Here is a 19,870-nt window from a genome sequence, read left to right on the forward strand (position 1 = left end):
TGTGACGAACAAGTTTTCTTGTCTTTATTAGAAAGAGACCTATACAATATAGCAGCCTCTCTCTGCAGTACTTTACAACTTTTGTTCCTTTTTTTTATTTATTTATTTTTTTTAATTATTCAGAATACTGTACAGCTGACACAAAAATCTCAATGCGGAGAGAGAGGAAAGGGAAACATAATACAAACTGGCATACTTAATCAAACCAAAATCATATGAAACAACAAGCAAAGTGAAATGTTTGTCAATCGGTTTAATTACAGTACAAACAATATAAATAAAGCATCATTGAGTCATTGTAAAACAAACTTGCTGAATGAGGTAATATAAAAACAACAACAAAAGACTTCTTTTTTTAATAATTTCCACATTTGTCTTGTCATCATTTATACATTACTATTTACAGAAACAGAAAAAAAGCCAACCCCAAAACCCCCAAACTTGCTATAAAGCCTGCCATGTGCTAGGTATCTTCTGCCTCTACCCCAAGCAGAGGTCTCAGGTGTCCCTACTCACCTGGGCTCCCTTTCTCCCCATCCCAACTAGAAAGACAAACATCACAAAGCAGAAAAAATTGAAAAACTTGGGGGCTAAACATGGCTGAACATAAAATCTAGCCTTTGCAGGCGGTCACAGGGTATTAAAGAATCAAGAAAACAAACCAGCGTACACATCCGCTTCCCAAGCAGTGCCGATGGTGCTTTCCAAAATAAAGGTGATGGCTAGATTGAACCTCAAATCACAACCTTGCTGAAAACAGGGGCCAAACTCCGACTTCAGAGAGGTCAGGATACAGCCCATCTGCACCCAACTCAGCCACCTTGAAGCTGTTTTGCCTTGGACATGGGCAAAGCATTGGGGATATGCCCAAACCCTGCTGCAGTCAAGCAGTTTAAGGCAGCAGGAACTGCAGAATCAGGCCCCCAGAAACTTCAAACCAGAGTCCAAAGGCAAAAGTTACACAAGACAAGTCCCTGGTGTTTTAAAAGACACTCCTCTCCCAAATCCTCCTTCATTCTGTGCACCCACCGACGCAAGCCATCTACTACAAGTGAAAGATGCTCTTGACGCTGAAATAGTAAAAAAGAGCTGGGCCAAAAGCATGCGGTCCCCTGGAAACTTGGTATTTCCATGGAACAAAGGGCTGTGCTTTCAGAGGATGGGTACATCCTATTTTCCCTGTGGATTAGCAAAATGAGCTCAGTAGATTCAACGGAGAATCCATTTGAATCTCTGGATACATCGGAAAAAATGCGTGGAGGGGTTTTCAACAGCATTTCAAAGTAATTCTTTTGTCACAGGTGCGAGAAGGGGAAATAAAAGATCCTCCCACCATCTCTGTGCACCCAGCCATGTTTCCTACCATACCTTGCCTAGCTCCAGCAAACATCCTTCTCGCCCTGCCAGACTTGCCCTCACCCTATTGATTTCCCCTGATAGGACTATAAACTGAAAGCAAGGGTAGAAACGGTGCGAGCAACACTTGGTCAAATTTCCCTGGACTACTCAGTACACGCAAAGCCTCAGCACTTCAGCTGAGGTTTGTGGCTCCCTCGGGAAAATTCTGGGGCCAGAGCTTAATGGCTGAGAACACATGGCGGGAGGGATGAGGAGCTGCTCTTGGGGAAGGACTCACCTGGAGAATGCTCTTCAGAAACATCTCACCACCATCATCCCCAATGGCCCCACAAACAGCAGCAGGACCCAAAGCATCTCTGAATCAGCTACAGGAGGGCAGCCCTCTGGTCCCACACTTAAATTCAGCCAGTAAGCTGAGTCTCAAGCAGATTTATATAAAAGAAAGGGCCTCTGAGCAGCAAGTCCTCTGTCCTTTTCACCATCAGAATCTCCTTCCCTGGTGTTTCCCACAGTAACACCCCCAGGGCTGGCAAGCTGGGATTTCTTCTCTCAAGCAAGGGGGCTACTTCAGTCCTGGTGGCCAACTTGAAGGTTTTCTCAAGTTGAGTGTTACTGCCTGAAAGAACTGGATTTTTTTTTAATACCTCTGAGGCAGGTATCTGTGCAAGTCCTGAGTGTCTGATGGCTCGCAAGAGCCCCAGTAAGCCTGTACCTCACATTCCTGCATCTCTCCATCCCTTGAGCAGGTGTCCTCCATCCCACGCCTGCCTCCTGCACTCTTGGAAATGGCTGGTCTTACTCAAGCTGGGAAACTTGCCCGTTTAGAAACATCTAACTGAAAACCTGGCTCTAGCTATAGATTCTGATTAATGTGTAAATGCTTGCATGTACATTTCCACAATTGCTAATAGCAGTATGTAGAGCATATATGCATATATAAGCACACATACGCACACCAAAAGCAAAGCACGTGTAGTTAGTGACCTCCATGTGATACACCACCTTTATCTTAGGACCCAAACCACCTTGACTGCACTTCATCCTCCACTTCAAATCAACTCATTCCCCAGTTCTGGGAATGAGTCGCCAAATAACAACTCACCTTCAGCACCAAAACCCTTCCTTGGTCCTGCACGAGCTTGGGGTTTGCCTTCAGCACAGATCAGACGCTATCAAGTTGTCTGCTGTGAGGGGTTTTACTCCCTGTACCTTGTCATTCAAGAGGACCAGGGAAGTGTTTTCAGCTACTTCAGTTCTCCGAAACAAAAAATCACCAATCAGTTCTGGAAAACGGGGCATACACAAAAGAGCTGATGGTGCATTCACTGCCAGCAAGCAACATGGTCATCCCAAACACATGCCGTTAGACCTCTGTAAGCATCCCCACCCCCACCCCCCTTCAAGTTTTGTACATAACACACAGGTAAAAATTACTAGCTCTGAAGCACTGCAAAACAGTCAATCCTTAGTACTGGAAGCTAAACACACATCCAGAAAGTTCATGGCCAAGAGAAAGCTGAAGCTCTGCCTGTCAACAGAACTGACCGCTACCACTTGAATATACCACAGGGATTTGGGAGATAGACAGACATACAGAGATGAAGAGGCTAAAACTGCTGAAATGCACAAAGACATTTTTATTTCAATCACCCACAAGCAAAAGTCCTCCTGAACATTCAGTGAACGGTAGTAAACGATGGGAGTTAATTCACCCACATATTGCTGTCACCTGAAATGAAACACAGGGGCCAAGGTGACCAGAAGCATGCCTAGTGATTTGGGGCTTAAGACGGCTCTAAAAAAAAACCCAAACAACCTTTTATTTTCAGAAATCATGCAATCCTCCTCTCAAAACACGAACTATTCACAGCTCCTGAAAATCTTGGCCAAAACCCTTCGAACCTCCCTTTAAAACATAAGACAGATTCAGTCAACTCAAGGTAAACTGTCATGAGATGAGATCACCCAATATTTACTTTAAAAACTGGCCCATGCTAAACAACAAAACCAAACCTAGAATATTGTAATACAACCAATCTACCTACCTACGGCTTTGGGTATGTTGCTCTATTACCTCTCTATTTTTTCAAACGGGAGATTATTTTCTAACAAAACCATTCAAACCAACCTTCTTTTTGTAGCTTAGAATTTAAGAAGTCAAAACGCATTGCAGAACCTTTTAATTTGGGGTAGTTTAGTGTTCTTCTACCTTGAAAAGAACTTTACTCTGGAGTGGTTTTTTTTTCTGCTATGCAGCAAACACAAGAACATCCAAAACCGTTTTTCTACACAATAAATTTTACCCACAAATCACCAAGAATGGAAGGAGATGTTGAACTGAGGATCTAAGACTAATAGCCGGAGATCCCACGTATGAATCGCTGTAGTGGCCACCAGAGGGGAAACGAAGATGCTTGACAATGAGATGCTGATGGCCAAGTTGTCTCCTATCCAGCCAAGCTGCCCCAGGTTTGGTCCCCAACGCTGTCCTCCTTTACCTTGAGTCCCTCCAGCCACAATGACCATTAGTTCCCTGTTAAGGTGCAAACACGGCTCCCCGAGACGTTTGGAAAGGGCCCCTTCGGGACCCCCTTGTGAAATCTGTGCTTGTCTCCACTATTACTACTTCATACTAGAAACTACAAATTACTTCATTTTTCCCGATCTCCATACAAATATAAAAGATGAAGCTATCCAAACCCCATATAATCTAATTATACTACATTACAGTGCCGGAGATCATTTCTAAGCCTGTATCTGCATTCCCACCTTCAGTCCTCTCCCTATGTTACTCAGCTTCCTCTGGCCAGGGGAAATCTCCAAGTGCAGCTAAAGCTTTTTTTGCACTAACACACATAATTTAAGGAAACAGGGAAAAGACAGCAAATCAAACAATATTAATGTTTACAGAGTTATTCTACACTATGCCCAAATGCTTAAAAATCCTCCCTACCTTCCAGCAGTTCACCTGGCTTTCTGAGCAGCACCTAGCTCAGAATATACAAAGGTTCTCCAAAAATAGCTTTTCTTCTGTCCCCTTTTAGCAACGAAATCAGGAATCTGGTAATGGAAGCCCTTGGCCAAATCTCTGCACTGGCAGGACCCTGAATTTTCCCAAGGTTAGATCTTATTTCTTCATAAATAGTGAGGAAAAGTAAACCCTCCTCAGCTCCGGGAATATCAAGGTTCAGATGCCGGATACAATACATCCGACTCATCTACATTGTTCAACAGCAATTAGCTTAAAATAAATAGAAAGAAAGTGCTGATGTTAATAGCAACAGCTGACTCACTTCTAGTGTTTTAGTCATTGTGGATAAAGTGCAGAGGAAGGGGGATTTAAAGGTATCTGGGATGATGAAAAGGATTAAATGGGGGACGCAATGAAAACCACAGCTGCGGACTCCATTTTCGGAGAAAACAGCTTTAGCTAACATGTTTCTGCTGGGATTTCTTACTGACTGGATCTCAATTTGTTTTTAATTTGCTCATAACATGCTCAAAGGGCGTAAATAGCCTGGCAAGTGGGTTCCATAAAAGCAACAAGAGGGGCTAAACACGAGACGAAGAACAGAAAAAGGACGGGTTAACAGAGCGAAAGCAAGGGGAACGATTCCTGCAGGTTCTCCAAGTGTCGGTACATATTGCCTGTTTCCACACCTGGACGGCTTCAAGCACATCCTTTTTGCAAAGTGCAAACGCATCCCCTGAAAAGCATGCAGAGCCCAGAGACCTTGGCTCACAAAGCCAAGCCCTGCCAGGCTCCAGCCATGGAGAACTTCCTCCATCCTCGCTCTCAGCTGTGGTGGGAAGGGGTTTCCCCTCCTCTCCTTCACCATGCAAGAAGGGGATGGAGTCTACGCTGGCCTGACTTTCCTTGCCAGGTGGCCTGTCCCACTAGCTCAGGAGGTGCCACAAAACATCTCACAGCCATCCAACCAAACCCATTTGAACAGGGGATGCAGTAGCCAACACTCCACGAGGCATGGACCCTTGGGCTCTGTTCTCCCGTGGCTGGAGCATCACCAGCTGTAGTGCCAGAGGTCTCTCCTCACTTGGAGAGACAGTGCTGGGTGATGTCCTGTCTTTCGAAGGGATCGCTGCTGCATGCCCGACTGGGTATCCTCCCTGCAGACCCCCAAACGTTCGGGGGAAGTCATCACATAGTCTATGCCACTTCAACATAGGTACTGCCAATGCTTACACCTCCAAGGGAAAAAACCTGCCTTTAGGTTAAAAGCAACTGTGTTACTGCTTGATTAAAGTATGAGGTTATTAGCTGGCTAGCCTGGATATATCATTTTTCCTACGATACAGTGGAATTTCCTCTCCTAAAAATATTCTGTGTTTTTTCGATGTTCACCTTCAGAATATTTTTATGAAAGGAATGTATAATTCTTTGACCTGAAATCTGCATGACAGCCTGGCTGCCCTTGTTTCTCTAACACCGCTCTCAGCTTTGTAAGAAGATGGTGGCCCAAAGAGAGCATTAAATTACGTAGAGAAAATATTTTCAATTAGGAAAAAAAACCAGCTCAGAAATGGAACATGCATTGAGAACTTAACAGCAGCAAATCTTCCTACCACATATTTGAAACATTGGACTTGGTTTTCGGATACAAATGCCCTTGATGCTCCCAGGGGAACAGCAGGCAGCTATAGCACCTTTGGGACGATGAGCTGCGATTCCTGAACCCCCGCTGTGTCCCCCCCGTAGGGGTATAAAGCTCATGAGCACCAAGACACAGCGGGCTTCACAGCATCCCCTTCAGCTGCACATTAGATGGGTTGTCCCATCGCTGAAGGACCACCCGTAAGTACCAAAGATCAGGGAGCTGCATGGGAATGATGGAGAAATAGCAATTATAACAGACACCCTTCCTCAATTGAAAAAAAAAAAAATTATCTCAGTATGAAGAGAATCAGCTGTAGCCTTACTCTGATGCAGCCAGCCTAGGCTGGTTGAAGAAAGATCTCCCCCCCAAATAGTCAAAGGTCTATACAGTAACAAAGTACAAAATGAGAACACCACCAAATAGGAAAAGCTGGTCAATGTTCTCGTGCTCCCACCTTGAGGCTCGCTTTTCTTTCACGATTTGATGATTTTCATCAAATTGTAATTTTCTGGTTTTTTTTCTTAAGATAACCAGATTTCATTTTTTTCCTTCACGTTTTGTCCACATACACTTTATTTAGCAATTGCTACACTCCTCCCATCTGTATGCCAAATGAAATCCAGAGCCCCAAGGAAGAACACCACTGAAGGCTTGGGAAATACATACAAGCAGGTAGATTTGCAAATTACTATGCTGTGTGCACCTCACTGCCTTCACATAATTGCTCCTTTGCCATCGAATTCAGTTGAGTTTTCAACTTTCTCTGTGATATACCCTTCCCCCATCTTCACATTGCCATATGCCACTTAAAAAAAAAAAATCACTTTTCTGCCTGCCAAAACCTGTACAGCCTGCTTCCCCGTGCCAGAATCCTACTTTGTTGAAAACAGGAGAAGCTGGGATCTGCCTGGTAATACCAAAATAATCAAATCAAGTATTAAAACTTGGAATTCAAATGAACTGTCCAGGCTACTTTCACAAGCCATTTTTCTTCCAGAAAGCAGCCAAGTTGGGAGTCAAGCGCAGCCATGCCCTGCCCGCTGCGGTGAAGGCTATCAATTCTGAACTTAATCAAATCTGATCTTCCCACAGCCAGGCTAGGGCTTTTTGTCTTGGCTTGTGAAAGCTTCGTGACTTCTGGAGTAAAATATATTTACAGCGCTGAGAAACAGCCTCTTTTTGCTTTCTAAAAGGTCTCGTACACTTTTTTTTCCATGCCAAATGTGCCATAATCTCCTCCTGATATGTTCCTCAAAGGCTTGCGATGGAAAGAAGAGTTCACTGCTGGGAATGTTTTCAATGTACAATGATCTGTAACCCACAGATCCTAACTAGTTGCACATTATTTAGTTCACATCCATTACAGTTTATAAATTAACAGAGATGTCATTTTCTGTACAAAAAAAAAAAAAATCAATGCATATTTATGTTTTTTTTATTCAAATAGATTTTACATACATATAATCTAGAGACACAATACAAAAATCTGTATAAGTTAGGCAATGCATCACAGGAGTGACCAAAAACTCAACACATTTACCTTGGCAAAATGACAGAACCTATTTCTGCTGGCTGAAAAAATATTAGCCTTTAATGCATTTATTAATTTCACTAAACGTACTTGAAATGTTTTTCCTTAGCGGTATTCATTATTCCTTTTTGTGTTTCATAGTTACTCTTATTTATTTTTTCCATTTTGTTTTTACACCAAGGAGACTGCAGTCAAATAACACTCAGCAACTCATTTCCTCTCTTTGGACTGAAAAATTAAACAGATACTAAATTATGACAGTGAATTTAGAAAGGAGGGCTCCAAGGGCTTGAAAGAACATGTCTGAGATAATATGATGCTTCTAAGAATATTGCAATCACATCCAAGCAATCACCGAAGCGTGCCATGTAACTACCTCCTCAGCTAATATGCTTTTTTCTCCGTGATGACTAATCATGTTCTATTAAACAGCGGTAATGCTGGAAGAACTCAACTATACAAGTGTAATGAAGCCAGTATTCTCCCCGGACAGATTAGCTACAACTGATTTGACACATACCATCATAGGAGCTTCAAACCTGACAAACTCTGTGCTTGCTTCTGATTTATGCCGTCAAGCTCTTCAGAGAAGAGAATGAAATCCAGGCGTTGCGTTTGGTAGAGGTGAAATGTACTGATGTGCTTAACTGTCAGTTACGGAAAGTCACCATCTCTCCTTCCTTCTCCTCTCGCTCGCCTCTCCCTCCGCCCCTTCCCTCCACGCTCAGGAAGCCTGCGTCCCCCCCGAGGACGACCGCTCTCCCAAGGTCCCAGTGCTATGCGCGGCGTGTCCTGCTCAACCCACGTGCTCTCGCCCACTTGCTTCCATCGTTCGAGAGCTGTCACTGAAACAACTGCTTTCTCTGCAGCCCCTTTTGCTCCTTCTCATCCCCTCGCGCTCTCCAGATGCGCCGTTTCCGGATGGGACAGGGATGTACTGAAGGGAAAAGGGAAAAGGAGAGTTACCAGACTCACAGAGCAGAGCCGTGATGGGGATGGAGGAATATGAGGCTGCGGATGTAATTCAGGTCAGCGAATACACGAGTGAGCTCCTCAGATGATGGTGGGCATCCTTCCGCTGCTGTTGTTCCGGTTATTGTTCTTCCTGGACAAGTTTGGAGTGGCCATGAGGACGAAGCGCTCATCAGGGCAGCCGTACTGGAGGAGAACGTCAATGCACTCCTGGCTGGAGGCCTGCCGGGCGTAGGCCAATGCCGTGTTTCCATGGGCATCGCGTGCCATCACGTCGACGCCGTACTACAGAGAGAAGAGATGTGGTGTTGGAAGCTGCAGTGCCAACAGAGTGTTAAATAGAGGGAGTGGATTTGGCAGAGAGAGGTTTAAATTTAAGTGAGAATGGGGAGAGGGAGCGGGCGGGATACCAGCCTGACAATGTGAGCAGCACTGAGTCACACACGTAAAGGTTTCTACGGGGAGAGGCTCAAGTGCAGAACGAAATTTGCCGCAGTGGTGTTTCAAACAGGTGCTAGGGGAAACTCCCCTTCCTCATTTCCTATGCTCTCCTTTACTTCCCGTCAAGCAGAAGACAGGCAGAAACATACTTTTTTATCACAGTGCTGCCTTTTGAAAGCATGCAGTGAAGAACATCCAGGCTGAGGACACCAGCGAACTCTTTGTGAAACCCTCAAGCAGCAGGTCTGGGAGGTCCTGCTGAGGGAGACAGCCAAGCAAAAGCCAACCCAGCCAGCCCCTTCCCCTGGATGCCACGTACTTACCCAAATCAAGAGCTGCACTAACACCACGTTTCCTTTCCTGCATGCCAAGTGGAGGGCAGTGCGCCCATCACCGTCTCCGCAGGTTTCGTTCACCTCTTCCCGAGTCCCGTGGGCAAGGAGCAGGATGACCGTCCGCAAATCCTCCTCCGCTGTAGCCCTCAGGAGATGCTGGCCCAGAGAAAGCTCCAAGCACTGCAGTGGGGCAAGGAAGAGCTTCTGCTCGTATTTTGCACGTATCCAGCGCTCTTTTTCTTCCCTAGAGAAGCCAAAGGAGACAGGTCACTCTAATCTGGCTTCACTGCCTCTAAATGGTGGCAGTTCAGCTACCAGTACACTAGCAAACAGTAGTTAACCAACAAGAAAATTATTCCCCCTTCAAATTTTTGGCAAGAAACAGTTCACCCAAGCCTCGTATTTGCAGCAATAGTTGTGTCACCCATCTCATCGTTACTGAGCCATATTAATGCAATGCCCGAGATCCCCCTCGGTGGATGCTGTGCCTATGGGGTCATAAGATCACAACAGCCAGGAGGTCTTAAAAAACCCAGGGCTGCCCTGAGGGCTGGCAAGAGGTCAGTGCAAGAGTGCTCACCGTCATGAAGACCAAAGACAAAACAGGCAGCCTGGTTCCACACTGAGGTTGTGCTGCAAAATACATTACAGAAAATGCACCAAATTTCTGTATCTAAGACCAGAAGTAACTTGGCACCTGGGTTTGCATTTCAGACAGGAAAGCAAGCCCTGAAAGACACAGCCTTGCTTGCAGGCGTGCTTTTTCCTTCTACAAGTTGAGTAATGTTTCCAATGCAAAAGGCATATGGATGGTTCCTCTGTTTGTTTTTCCAAAATGCAAACCACCAAAACAGTACTTTGAAGCACCATTTCCTCCTGATATGTCAAAGAACTACCAGAAACTTTCTGGATGCTATTAGGTTACAGGAGAACAAGGACTACAAACAAGTCCCTCGACTCTCCATTAAAAAAATTACCATACAATTATATGATCTAAGAGATCTAGCCCTAGACAAAGTTCCATTTAGAGGTACCTCAGGTAATCTGTTCAGCCTGTGAAAACCATATACATCACCTAAGCTGGGCAACTTGTTACTGGTGACAGATTTTCTCCTCCGGAGTACAAAAGGCAAAGCTCTGTTTACGCCTTTCAGCCATGTTTACACTACTCCCAGTAATCTAGTGTCAGGTTAGCCCTAATCTGTTTTTAAATGCTTATGTAAACAGATCCTTCCAACAGCAAATCTGGATTAGTTTTGCATCATTTCCTGGTACATGTGGAGTGACCTTGCTTTGACCTCCCTGGATGCTTTTGGGCACAGCTTCCCAAAGCATCCGCTTCCCTACCCCAGCAGAATTTACCTTACAAACAGGTCCAGGGATTTTTTTTTTTTTTTTTTTTTTTCAGAGAAAAAGTACAAACAGAAAATTAACACAAAGAGTGCTTCGTTTAATCAAACCTTTGAATGACTCCTGCAAGCTAAAAGACACACCAAAAAAAAAACCCACAAAACATTTGGGGAGCTGCAAATTAACCTTTGATGGCAGGATCTGATAAACAGAGTATCAGTTCAGGTATTCCAGATGGAGAGGAGGAAGAAAAGGACTTCTGTTACTATTCTTTAATTCATGTTTTTTGTATTTGTATTTTTTTAAGCTAAAAAACCAAACTAGAACCAGTGCCATGAGGAGGATAAAGTAACATGCAATATTTTACAATAAAAAGGGCATTCTTGCAACACTGCAACAGTTCTACTTCCAGTATCCATCTAGAGTATCTTGCAGGATGTTTAACAAACATCTCATATGTTTTTTTAAACATGTATAGAGATATTCAGAGTATAACCAATATATCCACTACACGTTTAAAACATGCCAGACTGAAAAATGAAGTGATTCAACCTGTGCTGTTCTGCAACAGTGGCACACATCAGGGCTTAGGGAATTTATTTCTCACACGCCCATACATCCTAAAGGCAAAACATACCTCAGGCACATAACTAATAAAATTTTTTTAGCCTAGTCAAGTCTGCAAATGAATCCCCCCTCTCTCCCAGACCATCTTTTGAGTGATAGTAGAGCAGGATAGACACCAACGACCCAATCCTGCTTATGTTTATCCTACTGTCTCAAAAGGCTGGGAGAAGAACAGAAAACCCCTTTAAAAATAAATCTAATGGGAAGGGGTACATGCTGCCACCTGCATTAGTGATGGAGAGGGTGCAAATGCTCCTTCCTTAAGGCACTCTCCTGCACTTATGATCAAGTAACCAGTTCGTTAAGGCCCAATTCTACCTTTGGAGTCACATTAAGGGTTGTGGTGGGAGCACAGCAAACGCTACAAACAAAAATAAAGGTGTCTTAAAAGCCTCAGACATTTGGGGGCAGCATGTCACTGACATCGGCTATCAAATGAGATTTAGATCTTCTTCAGCTGTACAAACTGAGCACAAGAAAGATATGTCATTTGGGTTTTCTGGTAGAAAATAAAACTTTATCACAGAGGTAGGAGGAAAAGCACGCTTGCCCACATCTCATGGACAGCCAAAATGTAGAGGGACTGTTTTTGAATGTGTATCTAGAAAACCGATGTCCACAGATACCCTCCCTACATCTCTGGCACAAACCATTTCATTTTGAATGGGAAGTCCTGGGGACTTTCCTGGAAGACAGCTTCAGCTCCGCCGCTTGCATTCATCTCAGAAATCCTGACAACAAGACATAAATACTATAATTGTTGCTCTGATGCCCCAATTTCACTTCTGGGATCCACAGATTGTCTTGGTAGAGGTTTCATTTCCCCCAAGGAAGGCCAGTCCAAGAGCAGAGTTGTCAGCAGTAGATCACTTAACCTCATTGCAGTTCCCTGGAGGACCACTGTTCACATCCCCTGTTAGCTAATGAGCTAAAAAATGAATTATTGGAGCGGTCAGCAATAAGCAGGAAGAGGAGGCACAGTGTTTCATTTCAGCCAGCGCTGATATACCTTTAAATAAATCAACTGAATAAGAGTACGAGGAAATGTGAGGAAGAGCAACTAATCAAGAGAAAGACACTGAACCAATCCCTAAAAATAAAGGAAACGTACATCGGCTAGTAAATATTTCCCTCGTTTTCTTCCCTTAGCTGTAATCCTAGTAACTTCCACTCTAAACGACCCCCTCAACACCAGAGACTTTCAGCTGTAAACAAGACTCTTTTACTGAACTTTTAAAATCCAGCAGAGTCCTTTTCTCAGGACCAGATTAAAGCCAGTGTGCTGGAGAGGCAACATCATCATGCACTCAGATGGTCCTGATGATACCCAGCGCTGGAGAAGGTGTGAGCTGCCTCTTCCTCCTATGTACTAAAATGACTTCTTTTCTTCAGTGATCATGCTAGCTGCTATTTTTCCAATGCATACGCACAAAGGAATTAATAGATTATAAACTTAGAGAAATAAAAAATACAGTTATAGATCAGACTTTCTTTGAGCCTTTTATCTCTGAAGCTATGCATTCAAACCCAGACTGCTGATACAAACTTCAAACCTCACCCGTTATGCAAGGGGACTGCAAAATACTCTGCGGTACCTACAGAGGAATGAACCACTAAGTCTTGGCCAAAAAATACCACCAAGCTCTTTGCTCTTGCAGGAGTCTCCATCACTAGTGAATTCTAAGTACATACAGTGGTGTGAATAATGAAATCTCTGCCATGGCAGCAATACTGTACATAGGTAAAGGGTTATTAGGAACAGATGAAAATTTCAGTTCTTAGTTTATTTTGATCTAATTAGGTGCTTGCCTCTCAAGATAATGTCCAATTATTTAAATTACTCTGCCAGCCACATCACATCATTATTATCTGGAAACATAAATACCGGGCATTGTAAGGGGGGAGGGCTAACTGGGTAGCATGAGAGAATATAAAAAGCAGATTTGCTTGGAGCACAACTTTGCTCCAGGAGCTACACTGCATTCCTCACTTGTGGGTTTGCACCAGAGATGCTCATTTATGAGCCCATGTCCCACACAGCTCAGCCCCGTAGAGCACTGTGTGGCTCTCCCACCTCGGTTAAATGCGTGTGGTTTTACACTAACAAATCCGAGCAGGAGCCTCGTACCGCTGGTATCGAGTCTCCATCCTACTCCTACTTGCTCCCGTTCACCTCTGCCTTCAACTTCATTTGTCCCTCTCATATACTTGGCTGAGAGGCATGAAAGGCAAACAAGAAAAGGATCTGCAGGGTGGAAATAAAAGCCATGTTCACATGGAGACTTAGAACAGATTGTGTAAAGAGCATGCGGATGGAGAGCCTGAGAACTTGCCATCAAAATTCAACAGCTCCAGCGCAAGAGCAGCCTTGGTCTTACCAAAGCAATAACAAGGACGACAAAGATGTTGTGTCCCTTGCTCGGTATCTAAAATTACTCACCGTTTGTTAAAAGGCTTGATGAAATTTTGAAAGGTTGCATTAAAAACATAACGGACGGCAGGTATTCACCACGGCAGAGCATTGATTTCCACTATCAGAAATACCAAGCAGTATCGGTGCAGGCACTTTGAAGTGAAGTTTTGTCCTCCACACCTTTGCCAACATGAAAAAGCTCTTGACATTTTTTATCTTTTCTTCTCTCTTGCTAAACAAAATAATTCTGTAACTGAGGAGGCCTCTAACAGTCTCTCGAGCGCCGCCATGCAGGTGCCATGCCCATGTATTGCCATTTCTGGTTGCTCACTGAAGTACAACCATTTAACGCAGTAGTAACCTGGCCAGCTCAGCAAGAGCACTGCCAAATTTTCTCTCCTGTTGGCCAGCTGACAAGGTTAATGTGTCTCTTCCAAGAAAATGAAGTAAATCTAACCCCCATACCTCCCAAACTCCTGGAGAGTCCCAGAATGTGTCATTAGCTTCATGGTCCAGCATGCAAGCAGCATGCATCACCTAATGACCAGCGCTGGGCAGCCGGTTGTGCCGGGGCTTGCCATTTAAATGAACTCCTTTGCAATGACTCCGCAAGCATCTGATAAACCGCATTGCTTTGGATAGGGTCAGCGATGAAATGTTGGGATGGGTAAAAGAGAAACATCAGGCAGGGTGTGTGGGGGGGAGACGGGATTGAAATGTTGGGAAAGGTTCATGATGTTTTTAATTGCAACTAGCAAAGGGGGGAGAAGAAGAGAAAGCAAGAAGAAAGGGCTAGCAGCAAGGAATTTCCAAAGTGTCTTCCTGCCCCAAGCAAAGCAGGAACTGGGAGGAGAGGCATGGAAGAGGAGCCGGGAACAATATGCTGAGAAAACACAGGGGCTTCCTCTCTCTGCAGGAGAAGACCCCACTCTATTGCAAAGTAAGTGCTTAGCAGTTGACTGCTTCCTAGCATGCATGCTTTCTCTCCCTGGCTGCGTTGCTAAGGGGGAAGGCGCACAAGCCCACCAGGGATATATAGGTCCCCAGCAAACAAGAGGGCTCCAGACAGCAAACAAAGACCGATGGGTATTTATTCCTTAATTACGAAAAGCTTTTAAGAAACAGGCCACTGTAAATCCCGCCTGCCGAGGAAAAGGACCAAGATTTATGTGTGCTGGGGCAAAGAGGAAATAAATATCTTTCTGGCTCCTGATCAATATTATGAGTGTTTTGCCAACCTACAGGGTGTTTTATGAGCTGTAAGGACAGAAAGGGATCATTAATAATTAAATAAAGTCAACCTATTAAGCTTATTACTTCTTACAAGTTAAACATCCCTGACGGATGAAGACCAGCCCTATAGGAAAGCCGCCGATAAGCGAACCCATGTCTTGTCTTGGACTGTGGACCAGAGCTCTCCAGGCGAGCAGTGTAGTAACCCAGCTTGGAAATGATTTAATTACTGTCTTTGCCAGGAAAGTTACCTGGCTGAGGACTGCGTTCAACTCAAATTTTTGTCCACCAGCGAGGAGAGACAAAATTCAGTGCCATAAAAATATGCCAAATTCGTTAATTCTCCTACCATCAGACCTATTCAAGCAATCAAACCAAAACACCAGCCCCAAAAGACACAAATAAAGGCGGCTTCCCATCAGAAACATGCCCAAAGCCCCTCACACTTTCAGGGAGCTGTTTTCTGAAGCCCACAGCCAGGATCTTCTCCACCATTAGCTCTACTATTATGTTTTCCAGTTTTCCTTTTATAGCTGTGTGTTTAAGGGAAAAAAAAAGCCCTACTGTGCAGGATGGACAGAGATCACTCACATGTGCAAAGCTGAATGTGCTTCTTAAATTAATCATGTCTTGCGTAACACTTACCCGTGTAATCGTAATTCGGATTCAGCGGAGCTTCTCCACTTTCTTTGCCCTCTCTTCTGACAGCATCCCCCTATGCAGGGCTCCAAAATAGCTGCTCTTTCTGCACTTCTAGGTTTGCCTTCCAATGATGCCATGGAGTAACCAGCAGCTCTCCCTTAGGTGTTAAGACACCTGCAGGATTTATTACTGCACAACATTAATTACCAGCCTGGCTGAGACATCAAGGTTTACTGACTTCAGGCTTTTTAGATAAATATCCTGCAATTGTGGGCTCTGATATATCACATAAAATTGCAGCAAACTTATGTTTTCATTGCACAACACCCAATCTAATAATTTTTAAAGTATACTCGGTAAAATATATCACACCTGAGGTTTACTCTGTATAAAGTTACGCAAAAGCTATGTGACATACAGCGGTAGGGAATACTGCAGATACTAAGAAAAGGCTTATTAAGTTAGGAATAAAGATCGTAAGTGTGACAACTGTAAGCCCTGTCTTTCCTCAACACAAATCCAACCTTTTTTTGTTCCGTGCAACTATGTGAAATGAAAACAGTCCCTAGAGATTTAACAAAAAGCTAGAAGAATGCCACAAGTTGTACCTTTCCACGAACCCCAAAAGCCCAAGAATTTTTTTAAACAGCATTGCCAGCAACGTTAAGGAGGAAAAAACCCCTAACTATGGTGAACTCTAAGGATTTTAGCTTAGCTTAGCTTGGTGAAAACAATTAAAAGAGCACTGTGAACAGTGGAGGAAGATGGGTCTCTGCTAAGATGTGCAAGGAGAGACCTTAGGAGAATTTGAAATACAACAGACATAAACGACCGCTCCCTTCCACCCACCTTCTGCTGACCAACAGAAAAACTATTGAGTTCATGATCCGACTCCTTTTACCTAGATATTGACGTACACGCATATAAACATCCATGTAAAATTTAAACCAGAACATATCACTGTGCTGGCTACCAAAAAAAAAGGCTAGTGAGTGAGTTATCGCTGTGTGGTTCTAGATACATACATAGACTGCCTCCATTTCTTGGGTGGTCAACCTCAACACTTGGGCATACTACAAATATTACCTAAAAAAAGCCAAAAGCTGCTCTACAACAGTCGCATGGAAATGCTAAAACCAAGGAGTATATTTGCATTTTGCTTGTTTGCAGTAATATATATATATATGCAGAGAACAGTAATTGCAAACATGTATCTAATGCATTTCGTTATTCATGTGTAACCATACTTAACCTGATGTCTTAAGTGTATAAATCAAATTGCATTGTGCCAGTACCTAAACACAGACTGGAAATTTCAATTTACAATTTGATATACAGTCACTCAGGTTAGAAGATTCCATTAATTTGCAATTTGTTAACACTAATTTTCTCCTATACAAAGGCTATACTTAAATATAGCTCAAGAAATCATTACATATTTTTCTACTTATTTTTTGTAGGAAAAAATATGAAAATTCCATTTGAAATCAATTTTCACACAAAACGCGGCAGTAGTTTTGAACAGATAATGGAACTAAAAATAAACTATTAGGAAACGTTTTGTGGAAATTAAGGTAGTCTGTTATCTTGGTTACTCATGTCTAAAAATCTGGCTATTTTCACCCCAAATCGGCTTCTGCTTCCATATTCATATTAGAGGAAGCTCTTGTACAGTATTCAAAGGGACGGGGGGAGGGAGAAGTGACATACAAATATTTCAATGCATAAATCTCAATAATCTGTGCCAGGTGAGAGACAGAGCGAGGTAGCCAAGTGAGGTTCTCACAGACCCTGAGTAATGTGGCATGTAACAGGGATGTACATCAGCGATGTGCTTTCCAGCGGCTCCTCCCGTGATGCGACTATCACAGCGCATTAAGGATACCATAACAGTCGCTGATGTGATCTGCTTTGGAACGTATCACATCATAAACAGATGAGAGAAGAGAAATGGAGCTTTTCCCCTGCTCATAATGCTGTAAGGTGGAGAAGTAGCATAACCATGAGTGCACCAATGCCTTATAAATAATGAGGGGGGGGGGGGGAACCCTCTGAGGTCTACCCAAAGGGCTGACAAACTTGCAGCGTAGACATTAAAGAGATCTCAAATGAGAGCTTGCTTAGCACGCAAAGGTGGCTTCAGTGATTCAAAATGGAAGAAATATGTTGTAGGCTGCAGAATGGGAACACAACCTTTACCCGAGGATCAGGAACTAGAAGAGGACAGTCTAATTACAACGCTTCACAAAGACCTTCAAAAATTGTCTTGACAATTTTGACCCTTTGTTACCAATAACTCCTATAGTTTTGTTTACAAGGAAAAGCAAAAGCTCTTTCAGGGGGCTTTAATATTATCTTAATTCCAGCAGAAGCAATAAGATGCTACTCTTTCTTTGGAGTATTTGGGAAAAAAACCCCCAACATTACACTGAATTTATATAAGACATAAAAGAGAAAATACAAGTAATAAACATTGTATTTGAGCTTAGACTGTGAAGAAAAACACATTTGGAGCAGCAAGCAAATAAAAACAAATGCTTGCTCTGCACAAGTCAGTAACGGAAGACAGGCACATTTGCAGCTGAAGGTCTAGAGGGCTGGGAAGTAGCCTGACCATCCCCATGGCCAGCATTTCTGTGATGCACTTTCTTCAGACACTACAGGGACCTCTCTGCTGCCCAACTCTCCCCTCTGCTCTCCTCACCTTCCAACATCTCCTCATTGGCAATTCCAATCTATCCCATACCCTCCTCTTCCTCTCCGACACATCTTCCCTTCTCCACCAGCACACCTTTGGCTGTTCCACTACGCCACCTCTAATGGTTAGCTCTTCAGCTGCTTTGGCTGCCTCTTATATCTCACTGATGCTAAGGACTCTACAGAAATTGTTAATGTCATCAGACTCTTCCATTAGTCGCACTTTTTTTAAATGACTATTTTTATTTAGTAAAAATGATGCCTCTCTTGGCAAGTTAGATCTCCTGAGGTATTCTCTCTGTTCAGCAAGTGATGGGACTTCCCTCTATCTCAGTTTTAGTCAGCTGCAGGTGTTCAGTGTCTTTCTAAAACCACAAACGATAGTTAGTTTAAAAAAGGCTGTTGGTAGATCAGCTCACATTTCTGAAAAAGCAAAGGAAATGAAGAATTAACTTGAGTAACTGAGACTAAAAAAAGAAAAAGACTTGAGAAATCCTCAGACATCCACAGAAATCCATAAGGTTTCCTCTGTACCTAAGAAATGAAATCTCAATGCTGGTTTTTTTTGTTTGCATATTTTCAACAACGGGACACGCAACATTGGGGTTGCCCAAATGTGCCCCAAAAGGAGAGATTAGAAATGGACTTGGCTTTCAAAAGACACTCGAGTGCTCAGGTACTGCTGAGGCATTTCTAATTGCGCACCTCTGCCTATTAATCACTTGCAAACCTTTAGGCTTTTATGATTTACAAGCCATACGGTTGGTGCTTAACAGTGGGAAACCCACATAAAACCTGACAGCAAAGAAAATCCGCACCGGAGATGCCTGCCAAAAGTGACAGCAAGTTCCACTTCGAGAGCACCTCTGGAGAGGGGTGTGCAGGGATTTAAAAGCTGCGTGCCAGAATTAAAGCCAGAATTAAAGAAATAAAGCCTCTTGCCCAAGCACTCTCGGTGTATAAGTGCCCTCTCTCTTTCAGCTACTCCCCTGCAAATCCCTCTTCAGGACACATTTGGAAATTATTTAAAAAAGATAAAATATCCCTAATCTGTTACCAATTAGAAGAAACATGTGAATATTATTTTCTAATTTGTGACTCAATCTTAAAAGCAAAGTCACTGAAATAATTACATTGGCTCCTGAATATTTCTATTGTGCTCCTGAAAAAAAATAAATAGTGGGTACGTCCTCTTCTGCCCGATATGCCCCAGGGCTGAACGTATCAATAAGTACATCAAAGCCCTGAACATGAACTGCCAAAATATTGTAATTTCTGGTTTGTGGCAGCTGCAGCCCAAGGGCTGCCAAACTGATTAGTTACCTCCTAATGGTCTTTGTGCAACTTGGGTTTGCTGCAAGGAGGTGGGAAGGAAGAACAAGCCAAGGAGGATAGAAGTTGAATAGTAAACACATGGTGCTCAAGTTGTCCACTACAGAAGTGACCAACTTCCAGCTAGCCATTGATGCACAAGCTCTAAGCCAGGATTTATAAGAGCGGCAATGTAGGCTTCTTTTTAAAACCCAGACACAGTGCGACTTGAGTGACTAACTCCTGAAAATTGGTAATTTCCTGGTGGTTAGCAGGAGAAGGTCCACCAATGGGAAAGCAGAAGCTGCTAATAAATTTATAGTGCGTTATATGCCAATTAGAC

At 43.3% G+C, this 19,870-nt stretch overlaps 1 protein-coding gene across 11 annotated transcripts in view; it reads right to left on the reverse strand.

Moving 5' to 3' along the window:
- AGAP1 (ArfGAP with GTPase domain, ankyrin repeat and PH domain 1) overlaps positions 1-19,870 on the reverse strand; it is a 395,948-nt gene continuing 376,078 nt past the window's right edge. For all 11 annotated transcript variants that reach the window (XM_069782145.1, XM_069782144.1, XM_069782147.1 and 8 more), the window contains 2 exons: positions 9,243-9,498; positions 1-8,763 (listed from right to left, as the gene is read on the reverse strand). In XM_069782145.1, the coding sequence (XP_069638246.1) occupies positions 8,560-8,763; positions 9,243-9,498 (460 nt within the window). In that variant the 3' untranslated portion in view covers positions 1-8,559. The remainder of the gene's footprint in view (positions 8,764-9,242; positions 9,499-19,870) is intronic.

This window comes from Haliaeetus albicilla, chromosome 4 (genome assembly GCF_947461875.1).
Source record: "Haliaeetus albicilla chromosome 4, bHalAlb1.1, whole genome shotgun sequence".
Classification (NCBI taxonomy): domain Eukaryota; kingdom Metazoa; phylum Chordata; class Aves; order Accipitriformes; family Accipitridae; genus Haliaeetus; species Haliaeetus albicilla.